At 48.2% G+C, this 13,600-nt stretch overlaps 1 protein-coding gene across 1 annotated transcript in view; it reads right to left on the reverse strand.

Annotated features, from left to right (window-relative positions):
- Positions 1 to 13,600, reverse strand: part of igf2r (insulin-like growth factor 2 receptor) — a 44,314-nt gene that overhangs the window by 17,643 nt on the left and 13,071 nt on the right. The window contains exons 11-29 of the mRNA XM_079754084.1: positions 13,298 to 13,462; positions 12,229 to 12,375; positions 11,657 to 11,809; positions 10,975 to 11,112; positions 10,565 to 10,715; positions 9,372 to 9,546; positions 8,983 to 9,098; positions 8,236 to 8,395; positions 7,528 to 7,704; positions 7,143 to 7,238; positions 6,688 to 6,789; positions 5,974 to 6,136; positions 5,080 to 5,259; positions 4,023 to 4,172; positions 3,436 to 3,611; positions 2,948 to 3,035; positions 1,049 to 1,258; positions 559 to 689; positions 26 to 129 (exon numbers count right to left, since the gene is read on the reverse strand). Coding sequence (XP_079610210.1) covers positions 26 to 129; positions 559 to 689; positions 1,049 to 1,258; positions 2,948 to 3,035; positions 3,436 to 3,611; positions 4,023 to 4,172; positions 5,080 to 5,259; positions 5,974 to 6,136; positions 6,688 to 6,789; positions 7,143 to 7,238; positions 7,528 to 7,704; positions 8,236 to 8,395; positions 8,983 to 9,098; positions 9,372 to 9,546; positions 10,565 to 10,715; positions 10,975 to 11,112; positions 11,657 to 11,809; positions 12,229 to 12,375; positions 13,298 to 13,462 — 2,782 coding nt within the window. The remainder of the gene's footprint in view (positions 1 to 25; positions 130 to 558; positions 690 to 1,048; positions 1,259 to 2,947; positions 3,036 to 3,435; positions 3,612 to 4,022; positions 4,173 to 5,079; positions 5,260 to 5,973; positions 6,137 to 6,687; positions 6,790 to 7,142; positions 7,239 to 7,527; positions 7,705 to 8,235; positions 8,396 to 8,982; positions 9,099 to 9,371; positions 9,547 to 10,564; positions 10,716 to 10,974; positions 11,113 to 11,656; positions 11,810 to 12,228; positions 12,376 to 13,297; positions 13,463 to 13,600) is intronic.

Raw genomic sequence — 13,600 nt, forward strand, 5'->3', positions numbered from 1 at the left:
GTGTGTGTGTGTGTGTGTGTCTTACTTGTAGGAGCAGGATGTTTTCTTCACAGGGACACAGGCCAGAGCTGTGCGCCAGTTAAACATGTAGGTGCACTCCGGGGTCTCCTTGATGAACTCTGGCGCCCCCTACAGTCGGCAAGACAAGCGGCAGGCAATATTACACGACAAATCCTGCCCTGGTTTTACATTGTGAGTGAGATTGTGCGTGTGCGTGCGTGCGTGCGTGCGTGCGTGTGTGTGTGTGATTGTGTGTGTGTGAGAGAGAGAGATTGTGAGTGTGTGTGTGTGTGTGATTGTGTGTGTGAGTGATTGTGTGTGTGTGTGATAGAGGTTGTGAGTGTGTGTGTGTGTGTGTGTGTGTGATTGTGTGTGTGAGTGATTGTGTGTGAGAGAGAGATTGTGAGTGTGTGTGTGTGTGTGTGTGTGTGTGTGTGTGTGTGTGTGTGTGTGTGTGTGTGTGTGTGTGTGTGTGTGTGTGTGTGTGTGTGGGGGGAGTTTCTGTGGGAGAGAGAGATTGTGAGTAAGTGAGAGAGTCTGAGTGTGCGTGTCACTCACGGGACTCTGGTCGGGGTGGCAGGAGAAGTAGATTTCTGTGGACCTGTTGTAAGTCTTGTGGCAGGTCTCGCCCATGGTGTAGTTCAGGATGAGCTGGTCCCCCACGTAGCTCAGAGTCTGAGACGCCATCCCTAAGATCAGGAGCAAACCAAATCCTCACTGCTCAGACACTGCATCGCCGTGGTGGGGCTGCCCCACCAGCAACCCTGGAGCGAAGGACGAACATTAACTGCTCAACTAAACGGCGGCAGACATTTGCGTAGGCGCTTATGGTGTTCTTAAGGTATTGGGACCAGAATATACTGGGTTTGATCCCCATGTGGTTAAAAACAAGATACAGATTCGATCACAACGGATCCTACCTCAAGCAGAGTGCTGGTAAGAAAAGGCCAACGATGATTGAATGAGCGGATGAGATGAATCACTGGCGCAAGAGCGTGAAAGAGTCTGTCTGTCTGTCTGTCTGTCTGTCTGTCTGTCTGTTGCTCACCTGCTATCTTCTGGACGGCCCCCTTCACCTGGCAGGAGGCCACGCGGTCGTTGCCCGTGTCCTTGTGGGTGCAGATGCCCCGTTGCAGCCCCCCGCACACAGACAGGTGGTAGGTGTAGTCCCCGCTCTGCACCGGGTAGTCCCTCCCCTTCAGGGCGCTCAGGTCCAACAGGTGCCCGCTGCGGGGCTCCAGCACCTGGCAGTCATCGCCTGCATGGGAAGGGCAGGAGGTCAATCCATTCAGTTGTATTTGTAGGGGGGCAGGAGGTCAATCCATTCAGTTGTATTTGTAGGGGGGCAGGAGGTCAATCCATTCAGTTGTATTTGTAGGGGGGCAGGAGGTCAATCCATTCAGTTGTATTTGTAGGGGGGCAGGAGGTCAATCCATTCAGGCGGGCAGGAAGGGGCAGGACTCGTAGAGATGGGCGATATGGCCTAAAATCCATATTGCGATATACATTGCAGCCTCTTGCGATAACGATATATATCACAATATAAAATCTGAACTGCTAAATGTATTTAAAAAAAAGAGAAATATAGTATGTCATTTCGAGAACATTTATTGTGAAACACTGTAATCATACAACATAATGTTGCAGATAAATAAAATTAGTATTGGGTTTCTTTCCTTTAGTGCAAACCATTCTAAAAGGCACTACACTTAGTTTAAGTCCTTGGTTCTTAAATGCCACCCAAGATGCAGAGAACAGGAAAAACGGATGTCTTTCTAGATAAGAAACAGACACTGTACTGACAATTAGGGATGGGCATGATTAATTGATGATCGATCATTGATTGTTACAATTTTTGTCGATTACGTGATATTTTTTATCGATCAAAAGGAGGTTGACCCAGCCGGAGAGGTTGTCACGGAGACGTTGCTCAACATGGAGCAAAGAAGAGACGGAACGTCTATTGGATATTTGGGTCCGATATCCAAGAGACATTCCGTCTCCTCTTTGCTCCATGTTGAGCCACCACCCGACGGTCCGACAAAAGCAAGTAAAAAGTATGCTGGAAAACATAACTTAAAAATGCCGATGCATTTAACACATTCCGAGTCAGGATGAGGGAGAAGGAGTTGGACCAGTCGGCAGATCAATGTATATCACGCTGGATATCCATGATTGTTTACTTTCACCGGTGCTTCCCCCCCCCCCCCCCCCCCTTTTTCTTTAACGCTTTACCCCGCCCCAGACCTTTTTGTCCAATGATTTAACGTTCTTTGCACACATGCAGTTTTGTTGACGAATTCTGGCACTGTTGCGAAAATTGCAATGTGAAAAGGAACCGCACCAAACTAAAAATTAAACATTGTATTTTGCGTCATCAACATGCATTATCGCGATAAAGCGATAGAATTCAAATCTCTATCGTAGGCCATTTTTTATCGTTTATATCGTATATCGTTTATATCGCGCATTACTAGGCAGGAGGTCAATCCATTCTGGTTTTATGCATCTGTTTGTATTTGTACAGCCCTTAATCACAGATACCTTCTCAAAGGGCTTAACAGGCCTTACATTTATGACAGCGCCCTGACCCTAGCCCCCCAGAAAAAAAAGAAAAAACTCCCTTAATTAGCAAGGAAGAGATCTTGAGACGGAACATGGAGAGTTGGGGATTCCTCCTTCCACGGATGGTAAGGAGTGCAATGGGTGCCATAATTGACATACTTACAGGCAAAACATTTGCAATCATTTAGTTAATAAAAGTAAGGAGAACTTATGTCTATGGTGATGGGTTACTGGCCGGTTAACCGTAAGCGGCGTCCAGGCATCGAGTACTACGGGTCAATCATCCATCATGCGGTGTGATTAGTTGACCTGCTTTTGTCATCGGTTGTCATTGTGACACAGTCCCCACCGCTGTCGCCGGTATACGGTTGCCCCCACCCACCTTGAGACTTCCTAATGGGGCAGGCTTCAGATGTTCTCCAGTGGAACACGTACTCGCAGCCGTCCTGGCGGTCAAAGACCACGGAGCCCTGCAAACACAAACACACACACACATGTTAAAAGAAAGAAACAAAAGATTTATTGTTTAGCAACATGCTTAATAAGTACAGACCTCCAGCAATTTAATTCATTACAATATAGCGGCCAACATTGGATCAGTTGGATGCTTTTATTTACCTGGGGTCAGTGTTTCAAAAGAGTTCCAACTACGTGACAAAATCAAACCATAGTGACAGCAGCAAACGCAACGATGATGTCGTTTGCCGCATCACCTGGCACTGCTTTGAGCCAATAGGAACTGTGTTTGTGATCTCAGCGATGCGGTTATTACACCCTGCTGGACCGTTACCTTCCCAGAACATGTGATGCAGAATATACCCCCACATCCCATAATAACGTCGGGGGCACGGGGGGGGGGCGGGAACTCACGGGGTTGTCGTCACACTGGAAGATGAGGCGTGTGGACCAGCGGCCCCCGGCGCCACAGGGGTCCCCGTTGTGGTACACGATGGTGACGAAGCCGTCCTCCGCTGCCTGCGGGCTGGACTGCACGTAGCCCAGGTTCACCATGACCCCGTTGAGGCGGGCGCAGGCCCCCAGGGGACCTGATGGGAGAGGGGCCAGGTTACACTACTGGAAGGTCTGTCTCTACATATATTTATACACATGATGGGTGCCAGAATGTGTGAGTGAGTGAGTGAGTGAGTGAGTGAGTGAGTGAGTGAGTGAGTGAGTATGTCTGCCTGAGAGTTTGAGAAAGAGTATGAAAGAGTGCGAGAGAGTGAGTGAGTGAGTGAGTGAGTGAGTGAGTTGGTCTGCGTGAGAGTGTGAATAGGGAGTGTGAAAGAGTGTGTGAGAGTGTGAGTGAATGAGTGAGTGAGTGAGTGTGTATGCGTGAGAATGTGAGAAAGAGCGTGAAAGAGTGTGAGAGAGTGGGGGAGTGAGTGTGTCTGCGTCAGAGTGTGAGAAAGGGTGGGAGTGATTGAGTGAGTGAATGAGTGTGAGTGTTTACATACCGAGACAGCCGTCAACGGGAGGCAGGGGTTTACAGACGTTGATGTAGAATTCGCGAGTTGACGCCTCGGAGGACGTGTCTATGGCGATCCAGGGGCTGTCGTCGGCGTTCCGGGTCAGACGGCTAAGGTCGTACTCGTTGCCGTGGGAATCTGATGAAAAAAGACAGGATACACGGTTGAATGAACATTCAAGGTATAGTTCTTTAAACAACGTATGTCACGTCAAAATGTCTGGAACGTAATAATACATCTAAACAAATAAGAATTACAATAATATGGTCTATAAATAATATAATTATTGAGCAAAATTAAATATTACAGTTACAGGGCTTGGACATATAATTATCTAGACATATCTTTAGTCAATGCCAATAGTGATTTCAATAATGTTGATAAAATCCCATCCTTCAACTGATATATTCTACATCTCCTCGATTGTACCTCTCTCGATTGACCAGACTCCACTGTGGGCACTCACAGAACCCCTCCCACTCACGCAGACCAGCTACGCTAGTTGGCGCCGCCCTGCCAGTTAATAACAGGGTTCTGATGACTCTTGAGTTGTTTGAATTATTAAAATCTCCCGCCTGCTATTACAGACAGGCTCAACACTACACTACACTACAAATAATTAAATGGTTTATAAAAGCATAGTGAAGCAAGGATGCATGGAGCATGGATGATCTTTGTCCAAAACTTGAGGTAAGTTTCCAAACATAGATTTAAATATGAACTCCGACTGCCCTCTATAGGTTAAACATGTGCTATTGCATGCCTGCTCTGTCATTTGTAGTTTGGGGTTACCAGTTAATGTCAATCAAACATTCTGGCTTCACCCGATCAAATCGGATTTGAGCAAGCTGGCGTTTCGTATGCAAGAAGACCGCCTGTACAGCGCAATAGCACTTCATTGATAAGAAAAAAGACGGCCAGGATGCACTCTTTAGACGCTACTATGGGGGGCCCTCCTCGGCCCAACAGGTAGCCTTTGGTTTCCCCTTGGATGAATATTTATATATGTATTCCCAATATATGGCCATGTGTCGGGGGCTCCTACCGGACACCTGGCAGTCCACGGGGGCAGGGATGCAGGCCAGAGGGGTGGCAAACTGGAAGAAGACGTTGTGGCTGGTGCTGCCCTCCTTGCTGGAGCCCAGGCTCTCATTCTCCAGGCTCAGCTCTCCATCGTGGGCGTCGTGGCTACACAAGAAACTAATGGTGAAGGTGTCCCGGGTGGCTGGAGACAAGGGAGAGGAGGAGGCAGAGGAGGAGGAGGAGGAGGAAGAGGAGGACACTTGAAACAAGAGCGCAAAATACAAAGGGTTCTGTACTCTGGAATTAATAATTACATCATATAAACTTCTGCAATTCGTATAAATTAGTTAATGAACCCCCAACCCCTCTAAAGGGTGATTTAAGATGTAAAAAGCATCGCATCACGCATCACACACACACACACACACACACACACACACACACACACACACACACACACACACACACACACACACACAGTATTTGTGATCACCGACACACAGCCTGAACTAGGTGTACACATTTTTCTAACTACGCAACTCTGCAGGCTTTGTATTATATTTGTATACTTTGTATTATAGCCACATAACAACCACCACATAATTGCATACTCTGCAGAATGACCAATGTTGTAACCACAATGCTGATTTCCATCTATTGTATCACCTGAAGCGACATATAAATGCTGATTCATTTCTAAACCTGAGCCCCACACAGAACCACTGAGACAAGGCAAGTCGAGTCATTTGATTTGTACAGCACTTTATCACAGCTTCACTCTCAAAAGGGCTTCATAGGCCACATATTAGGACATCCCCCTAACCCTTAGGAAAACAAGAGGAAGGAACAAAGACTGAGGGTCAGGAGGGCAATGGTGGCCATGATGGACGGCCAAGAGAAGATGCTAGCAGGCTACCTGTGGGCAGGTCCAGCTTGCCCTTGTAGGTGAGCGTGATCAGCCCGCCGGTGGAGTATTGCAGCGACTTCTCCTTCCCCACTGGACCAATCACATGATCTCCCTCCAGCTCGCAGCCAGCCACGCCATCACCGCACTTCGGCATGTCAGCACAGATGTTCACCTGATGGGAGGGAGGGATCAGCAGTTGAATGCCAGTGTGCGGCCGTGTGTGTGTGGCCGTGTGTGTTTGTGTGTGTGTGTGTGCCCGTGTGTGTGTGTGTGCCCGTGTGTGTGTGTGTGTGTGTGTGTCCGTGTGTGTGTGTGTGCCCGTGTGTGTGTGTGTGTGTGTGTGTGTGTGCCCGTGTGCCCGTGTGTGTGTGTGTGTGTTGTCCTCTGTTTGCAGGGTCGAATGCATCAGATTGTGTGTAGCAGGTCCAACTGGTTGGAGCTCGGCTCCACTTAACAAAGGAAAAACAAGGAGGCCTCGTGGCTGGGAGAACGTCTTATCTCACTGATCACCTCACCCATCACCCATAATGACACTTGTCCGTTCCAAGCCATGAAACCGGTGCAGTTCATGGACTTGAAAGGAGCAGGGATTTCAGACAGGCCTTGATAGGAATATGTGAGGAAATGAAAGCTAACATCTTATATGTAGCGCCTGGATTAAACTAAAATGTGAGTACTCTGAGTGAAGCAGGGGTATTGGTGTGTGTGCTGCTCATGTCCTACCAGGAAAGCCTTGCCGTTGGCCTCGGTCCTGTAGCCAGTCTTGGTCGCCAGGGGTTGGAGGTTGAACTCATAGCCTGTGATTGGGTCCACAACGGAGCAGCTCTGAAACACACACACACACACACACACACACAGTCTAAGCACAAATCACATGGCCGTGTCATGACCGACACTAAATAATGTTTTATATTCAACAAGTTGAAAACATAAAAAGTTAAAAACAATATGATTCAATTACATTTTTGGGTCGTGCTACAAATATAGAGTGAAATTCATGCCCTGTGTACTATGGGTTTTAGGTTCAGTGTGCATGCGTTGGTGCTTTCCTGCTGTGTGTGTGTGTGTGTGTGTGTGTGTGTGTGTGTGTGTGTGTGTGTGTGTGTGTGTGTGTGTGTGTGTGTGTGTGTGTGTGTGTGTGTGTGTGTGTGTGTGTGTGTGTGTGTGTGCAAGCTCACGGCATTCTGGGACGTTCTGATGGCGCACGCTGCGCGGGTCTCCCACTTGAAGTCGGCGGTGCAGTTCCGGTACTTGAGGAACTTCGGCCCCGACGGCTGCAAGGAGGCAGCGGGGAATTAACAGCCATCGGCCGACTAAATGTCAATCTTGACAGCCATCTTGGATTGGTCAACTTAATTTCCCTCAAAAAAACCTGAGTTGGTGCATGGCATACTAAATGCATAGACCTAGAACTGCCCACCTGTGACAAGCTCGGAACAATCACACAAAGCCCTTCGTTACAGAAGGCCATGGAAACCTATGAAATGATATTCTAAACCTAGATCTATGGACATCCCGCGGCGGACGTTGTCCGTCCTCCCCCCCTCCCCCAGCCCCACTCACCACAGCCCCCTGGGAGCACACCAGGTGGAGGCGGGTGGTGGAGGCCAGGGTCAGGCCATCCGCCGTGCAAGGCGAGCCGTCCGTCAACTCCAGCAGCAGGCGGTCCCGCCCCTCGATGATGGGGCCGCGCTGGGCCACGCCCATGTTGCTGACCGACACCGTCTCCCTTTGAGAGCCCTGGACGAGAGAGGGGGAGAGGGGGAGGGAGAACGGTGATCAGACACAGAGGGATTTGTCCTCGTTCCTTCTCCTGTCATCCTTGTTCCCTGACACAAATCACTGGTGTGGTGGACTGAGCACCGGGACGCTGCCGTGGCCACAAGGGAACTGTGACGGTTGGTGGATCGTATAAATTGCTTGTGACATCGCAAATTTGGATCTATTCATTAGTTGCTCCACTCTGTTTCGGATTGCAAAGATAGAACGAGCAGCTTGTTATTTCCATCCAGCTGACGAGGAGCCATTTGTGGGATTGTGGACAAATAAACAAATCACCCTTTTGCTTAGATATTTTGGGTAAAACACACGCTTGGAAAAGTGTACAGCGTAAGTGCATAGTGTGTATGCAACATGAATAGAAGGAGGATTAGGAGTACAGCTGGAATAGGCACCATGAAATGACTCCAAAACGCCTATATAGTGAATGTAATACGGAATGTGATGAAACATGTCATATGCAACATGAAAGGTGAATCTCCCCAAACGTACCTGTTGGGTTTCGTACTTCATCTGGCAGGCGGAGGCCAGGCGGTCGCAGCCCTTGACGGCAGTGATGGGGCGGCACACGTTGATGTAGTACTTGTGCAGGTTGGTGGAGTCGAACATGTCCATGGCCTCCCAGTTCTTGCTGGAGCTGGGCCGGGACAGGCTGGAGGCCGGGTGGAAAGACTTCAGACACTCCATGTACAACGGTCAATTGTGGAGCGTTGCAATAATGTAGCGTTTGCTATTACAAAGTTTGCCTCGACTGTATACAAGATCGACATAGTCAATTTACATTTACATTTTAATTCTTATTCTGCATATATTTTCCAGAATTTGTTCTCTTTATTCTATCTTTTTTGCATCAAATTTATTTTCACAGTCTACAGTCTGTAGACTGTCTGCTGTGGTACCCTGATTCCCAATCTGGGTTGAAAGGTGCCGTGACTAAGGCTCAACAGTTATAAAGAGTGAGCGGAGCGGAGCAGGATTTGGATACTAAACAAACAGACAACCCCGACTCCCTGCTCCCGCCCCCCCCACCGTTTCCCATCATTGAGAGGTTTTGAACTTCACAAACCTGTGTTTGACAGGCAAGATGAATTCCACAAACTCATCTCTTTAACTCCTACCAACAGCACCTTTAATAAGGTATAGCTCTTCCTATCTTTTTGTTCTTCAATGCTCGGAGAGGCACGTGGTTTATTGTGAAGGCTGGTATCCCGCTTGACCTCTGACCCTGGTGGGCCTTACCTGGAGAGGTCGTACTGCTCCAGGGTCTTGGGGTCCGTCACTAAACACTCGTGGGGTATTTCGGGACAGGCGTAGGAAGTGTACCAGCGGAAGTTGTATGTGAAATTGTCCTCCACCTATGTGACATTGGTTTGATTACAAGACAAAAATATGTTATAGTTATATATTCACATACTCACAATTATTATTGTTCAGTTCTGTTTGCACTGTCTAATGTTCATGTCATTTGAATTGGACAATAAAGCTTGTGTCTTACATCTCGCAAAATAGAGAATAGGCAATTCAAAATATTTGTACTTTCAATTCTACTTTCTATCGGATTATACTGGACCAATGATAATCCGAGGATCCAGCTGATAACGCCAACTTCCTGCGCTGGAGACACAGACCTGGAACTCGGGGGCCCCCACGCCGGCGGCTGGGTCACAGAGGAAGGAGATGAGCGTGGAGCGCAGGATGTGGTTCTGGGTGTTGTACTGCGAGCCATTGTGGTACGCCAGCTGGATCACCCCGTTGTAGTAGGACAGCCGGTCGTCGGCCTGCCCCAGGCTCCACGAGTTGGAGCTGTCCCAGGGAGGGAGAGGAGGGTGAGGACGAGAGACGGACCAAGACGAAGAGAGGGTTTCACGATAAACAGCAACACGCAAATGAATTATTAAAATGTTTGTGCTAAGAGCGACTCTAGAAGGATATATGCATATGTAACCATGTAGGATTAGGGTGAACAACAGTCACTCCTCTGCTCTACTGCTCTTATTCAATGTGAACATATTAACGTGAACACATGCGGAAGCAACTAACAGTAGTTTATCTAATAACCTATAGGTGGCGGCAGGGCCGTAGCACCAAATTCTGGGCCCTGTATACAAGAGGTACTTGGGGGGGGGGGGGGGGGGGGAAGAGACGTGGCCTGGCAGCAATTGGCCGCTGAGCGCAGTGTGCGGCTCCTACCACTAGGGTGGTAGAAAATTTGAAAGAAATATTTTCTTTTTACTTTTTTTATTCCCATGGACCCCCCCCTCTGCCTTGGGCCCCCCCAAGCCTTTCCACCTTACACCCGCAGTCCGTCGGCCCTGGGTGGCGGCAATGGGAACAAACCGTCACCATTTTATGTAGATGTGAAAATTTTAATTTAATTTTCGTAACATAAAGCGGCTAATACGTTTCGCTAGTTAACCTCCATATTATTCTTTTTGAACGGCCCCGTTTGACACTTTTATTTTGCTTTAAAAGGAATAAGGTTGAATATTAATGAGTTTTGGAATAGAATACTGCAAGGCGGCCAATCAATTCCCACCCTGAATGTGCTTAACATTGATCGTTTTGGCTGCTGGCTGTGAATAATCTCAAGCAATGACAGCGGCCATAACATTAAATCTAAGGCTATAAACCAATGGGTTAAGTCGTGGACAACCCTACTTTTAACTAGTTTCAACTGGACAACTGATGAGTATAAAAATCCAAATATGGGGCAAGCAGTGAAGAAGCAAGGCATTCTGGGTGGTTGAGTTCAATCTACTGGTTCAACTAACACACACAGCCGTAAAGCACGTGTGCTGGATACGCGCTCCTTTCTACAGACCTCTTGTCGACCTGGCAGGAGCCGGCGTTCTTTGGGCAGTGGGCGGTGGTGAGTGGGCCGCATACGTTGACGTAGTACTCATAGTCGGGGCTGGAGACGTTGTAGTAGCTGCCGTCCGGCTTCCTGAGGGGCGAAAGGTCGAAGGAGAAACCTGGGAGGAGGGGGAACAGGGCGTTTACAAATGCATGCACACAGAATGTGTGTGTATGTGTGTGTGTGTGTGTGTGTGTGTGTGTGAGCGGTGGTTGTGTGTTTTTGTATGTGTGTGGTGGCTTTGTGTTTTTCTGTGCGTATCGTTAGTTTTTGTGTGTGGTTTTACGTTTTTTTTGTGTGTGTGTCTTGGTGTGTGCCTGTGTCAGTGTGTGGTGGTTGTGTGTGTGTCTGTGTGTGGTGCTTGTGTGTGTACCCACCGGCCTCAGTGTCCTCCACCTTGCAGTCGTCGCCCTCGGTCTTGGAGAGCACGCAGGCGGCGGCCGTGTACCACTCCAGCTGGTAGACACAGCCGTCAGGCGTCACACTCCGCACCATCGGGGAGCTCTCCAGGTCACCTGCACACCAGGAGGAGGGGGGCGAGGTTGGGATGGTGTGCATGTTTGTGCAGGCGCGCGTGCGTGTGTTCATTTCCAGCGTCGGATAATTCACTTTGAATCACTGGGTTCATTTGTTAATAGAAATGTATCGCTGTTTGCAAGCTAAATGCGCATTACAGGAAGCTAGTGTCACTAATTGGTCTGATAACAAAACCTCAGAATTCCTGAGGGAGTCAGTTGATTGGCTGCAAGATAACAAAATAAACATTCCACCACCTATCACAGGACTCCCTCGTGTGATTTCGAATCGTGGTAACCATGACGACATCCCACCACTGTGCATCTGCCATTTCATATCGAACCCATGGTAAATGATTGGACAAGATTCATGGAATTTTTGAATCTACCCGCGAGTGTGAAATCTCTTGACTTCTAAATTAAGGAATAGGACAAAACCGAAAAGATGACATTCCCACCCCTCACAAGTTGGTGACAATCCCTCACATGAACATACATGCATAGATCTGGGAATGAGACACAAAGACAGAAAGAGAATACCCACTTGGTTTGCACTTGAGGGTCAGGATGGTCTTGATCTTAAAGTTCTCCCGGCAGATGCCGCCGTCTGTGTAGATGAGTCTGATGTCATTTCCTATTTCCGTCTTCTGTGGAGCGGACAGGAAGCGTCCTAGGCTGGTGGCTTTACCGTCCTTATCTGGAAAACAAAGCTTCTTCATAAGATCCATGCTCCACTAAACACTCCAGGATAGGTAGAATCCCTAGTGAGCCAATTAAATATTAAGGTGACCTTTAACTGTCCTGCGCGCCCCCCCCACACACACACAATTATAACACTGATAGGTTTGATTTAAATATCCACTTTTATTTTCCTCACATTCATAACCTTTTCTGTAGGTTATGAATGTAGGTACCTTAAAAATACCTATTTTAGGAGAACATTAATGAAATTTTGAGCTAATGCTAATGCATTCAGCTAATGCAAAATTATTCATCAATCTACCCACCCACCCACCTCAATCACCCACCCACCCACCTCAATCACCCACCCGACCTCTACCCTTCCACCCCTATAGCGGCGTTAGCAGGCGGTCGGAGCGCGGCGGTCCTCCTCACCCACGGCGCAGATGGCGGCGTCCTGAGGGCAGCCCTCGGCGGGCCCGTGCCGGACCACCTGGTGGCACACGTTGAGGTAGAAGCGCCGGGGGACCGTCCCCGGCAAGTTGGCGTCCACCGCCTCCCAGTTCTCTGCCTTGTCCACCTCTGGGCGTCAGCGGAGAGGGCGGGGTGAGATGAAACGGTGAGGAGGAGGGCGGAGAGGGACAGAGAGGAGATGGTAGGAGTGAAACGAGACTCTGGTGATCGATTCGTTAGGTGTGAATATCGAGTGCTTCCTGCCTATGGAAATCCACAGGAACGACTTCAAAAAAATACAATCGTTCAAATTATTGGTGTCTTTTAAAAAGGAGGGATCCGTTGGTGGAAGTTGTGGTTCCAAGCAGACATTGCTTATTTAGCAGCTGAGGCAGCAGTTGGGGGACACTTGAACCTTCAAGAGCAGCTTCTAAGTGCATCTCAACACGCGGGGGAAACACCAGGGATAAAGAAGGCTGAGTGCAGGAGCATGGAGCAGTGGTGGATCTGTTCTGAGCTCTACTGTGAAAAGGGCCACGCTGGGACAAGAGTACAGCAGGGATTTGATAACCATCCAATGTCTTTAAATATGAGGATTTTAGATCAAATAAAAGCCTGCGAGTGGGATACTTCTGTGAAAGCTTTTATATATATATAAAGGGCTTTTATGCTTTTATGGACTGGAGACAGGGACATGGGTTGAAGAATCATATTAACTCGGGTTTACACGTCTATAAACAATATTATAGACGTGTATATAAGACTATAAGATTTATAGGATCCGAAATGTTAAATACAGTTTTACATTGTGTGTAGTGTACTCTTCCTTCTTCAAATATAAAATCCAGAATTTCTAATTCAGAGTCAAATTAAAATGTATAAAATATTGATATAGTTATATTTGCTCTTGTATTCTACAATCAACAGTATTTGAGTTGGTGGGCCCATTCTCCTATAACCCTATAGGGGCACATAGGGGTACGGCCTCATGGGCCCCAGAGATAGGAGATCAGAGACAGAGATACAGGACCAGCGGGCGTTTTAAACTAACCGGGGAATCGTGTCAGCGGCGACAGATCGTAGCGCTTCCGGCCGTCCGCCAGGCTGCAGAGCAGGTCCTCCTTCTCCTTAACACAGGCGTACGCCGTCTCCCAGTCAAAGTAGTAGGTGCAGTCCGTCTCGCCCGCAAAGAACGGGGTTCCGATCCCGTTGTTGACTGTGGATTAAACACGGTAGTAAGAGAGACGGACAAGACGTGCGGGAGGAAGAGAAAAGAAACACAGACACGTCAAAACTGGAGGGTTTGGGCACCGTTTTCTGAACAGGGGCAATAGTGTGGACTTTTTTACTTTAA

Source organism: Pollachius pollachius (assembly GCF_949987615.1).
Source record: "Pollachius pollachius genome assembly, chromosome: 16".
NCBI classification, from domain to species: Eukaryota; Metazoa; Chordata; class Actinopteri; order Gadiformes; family Gadidae; genus Pollachius; species Pollachius pollachius.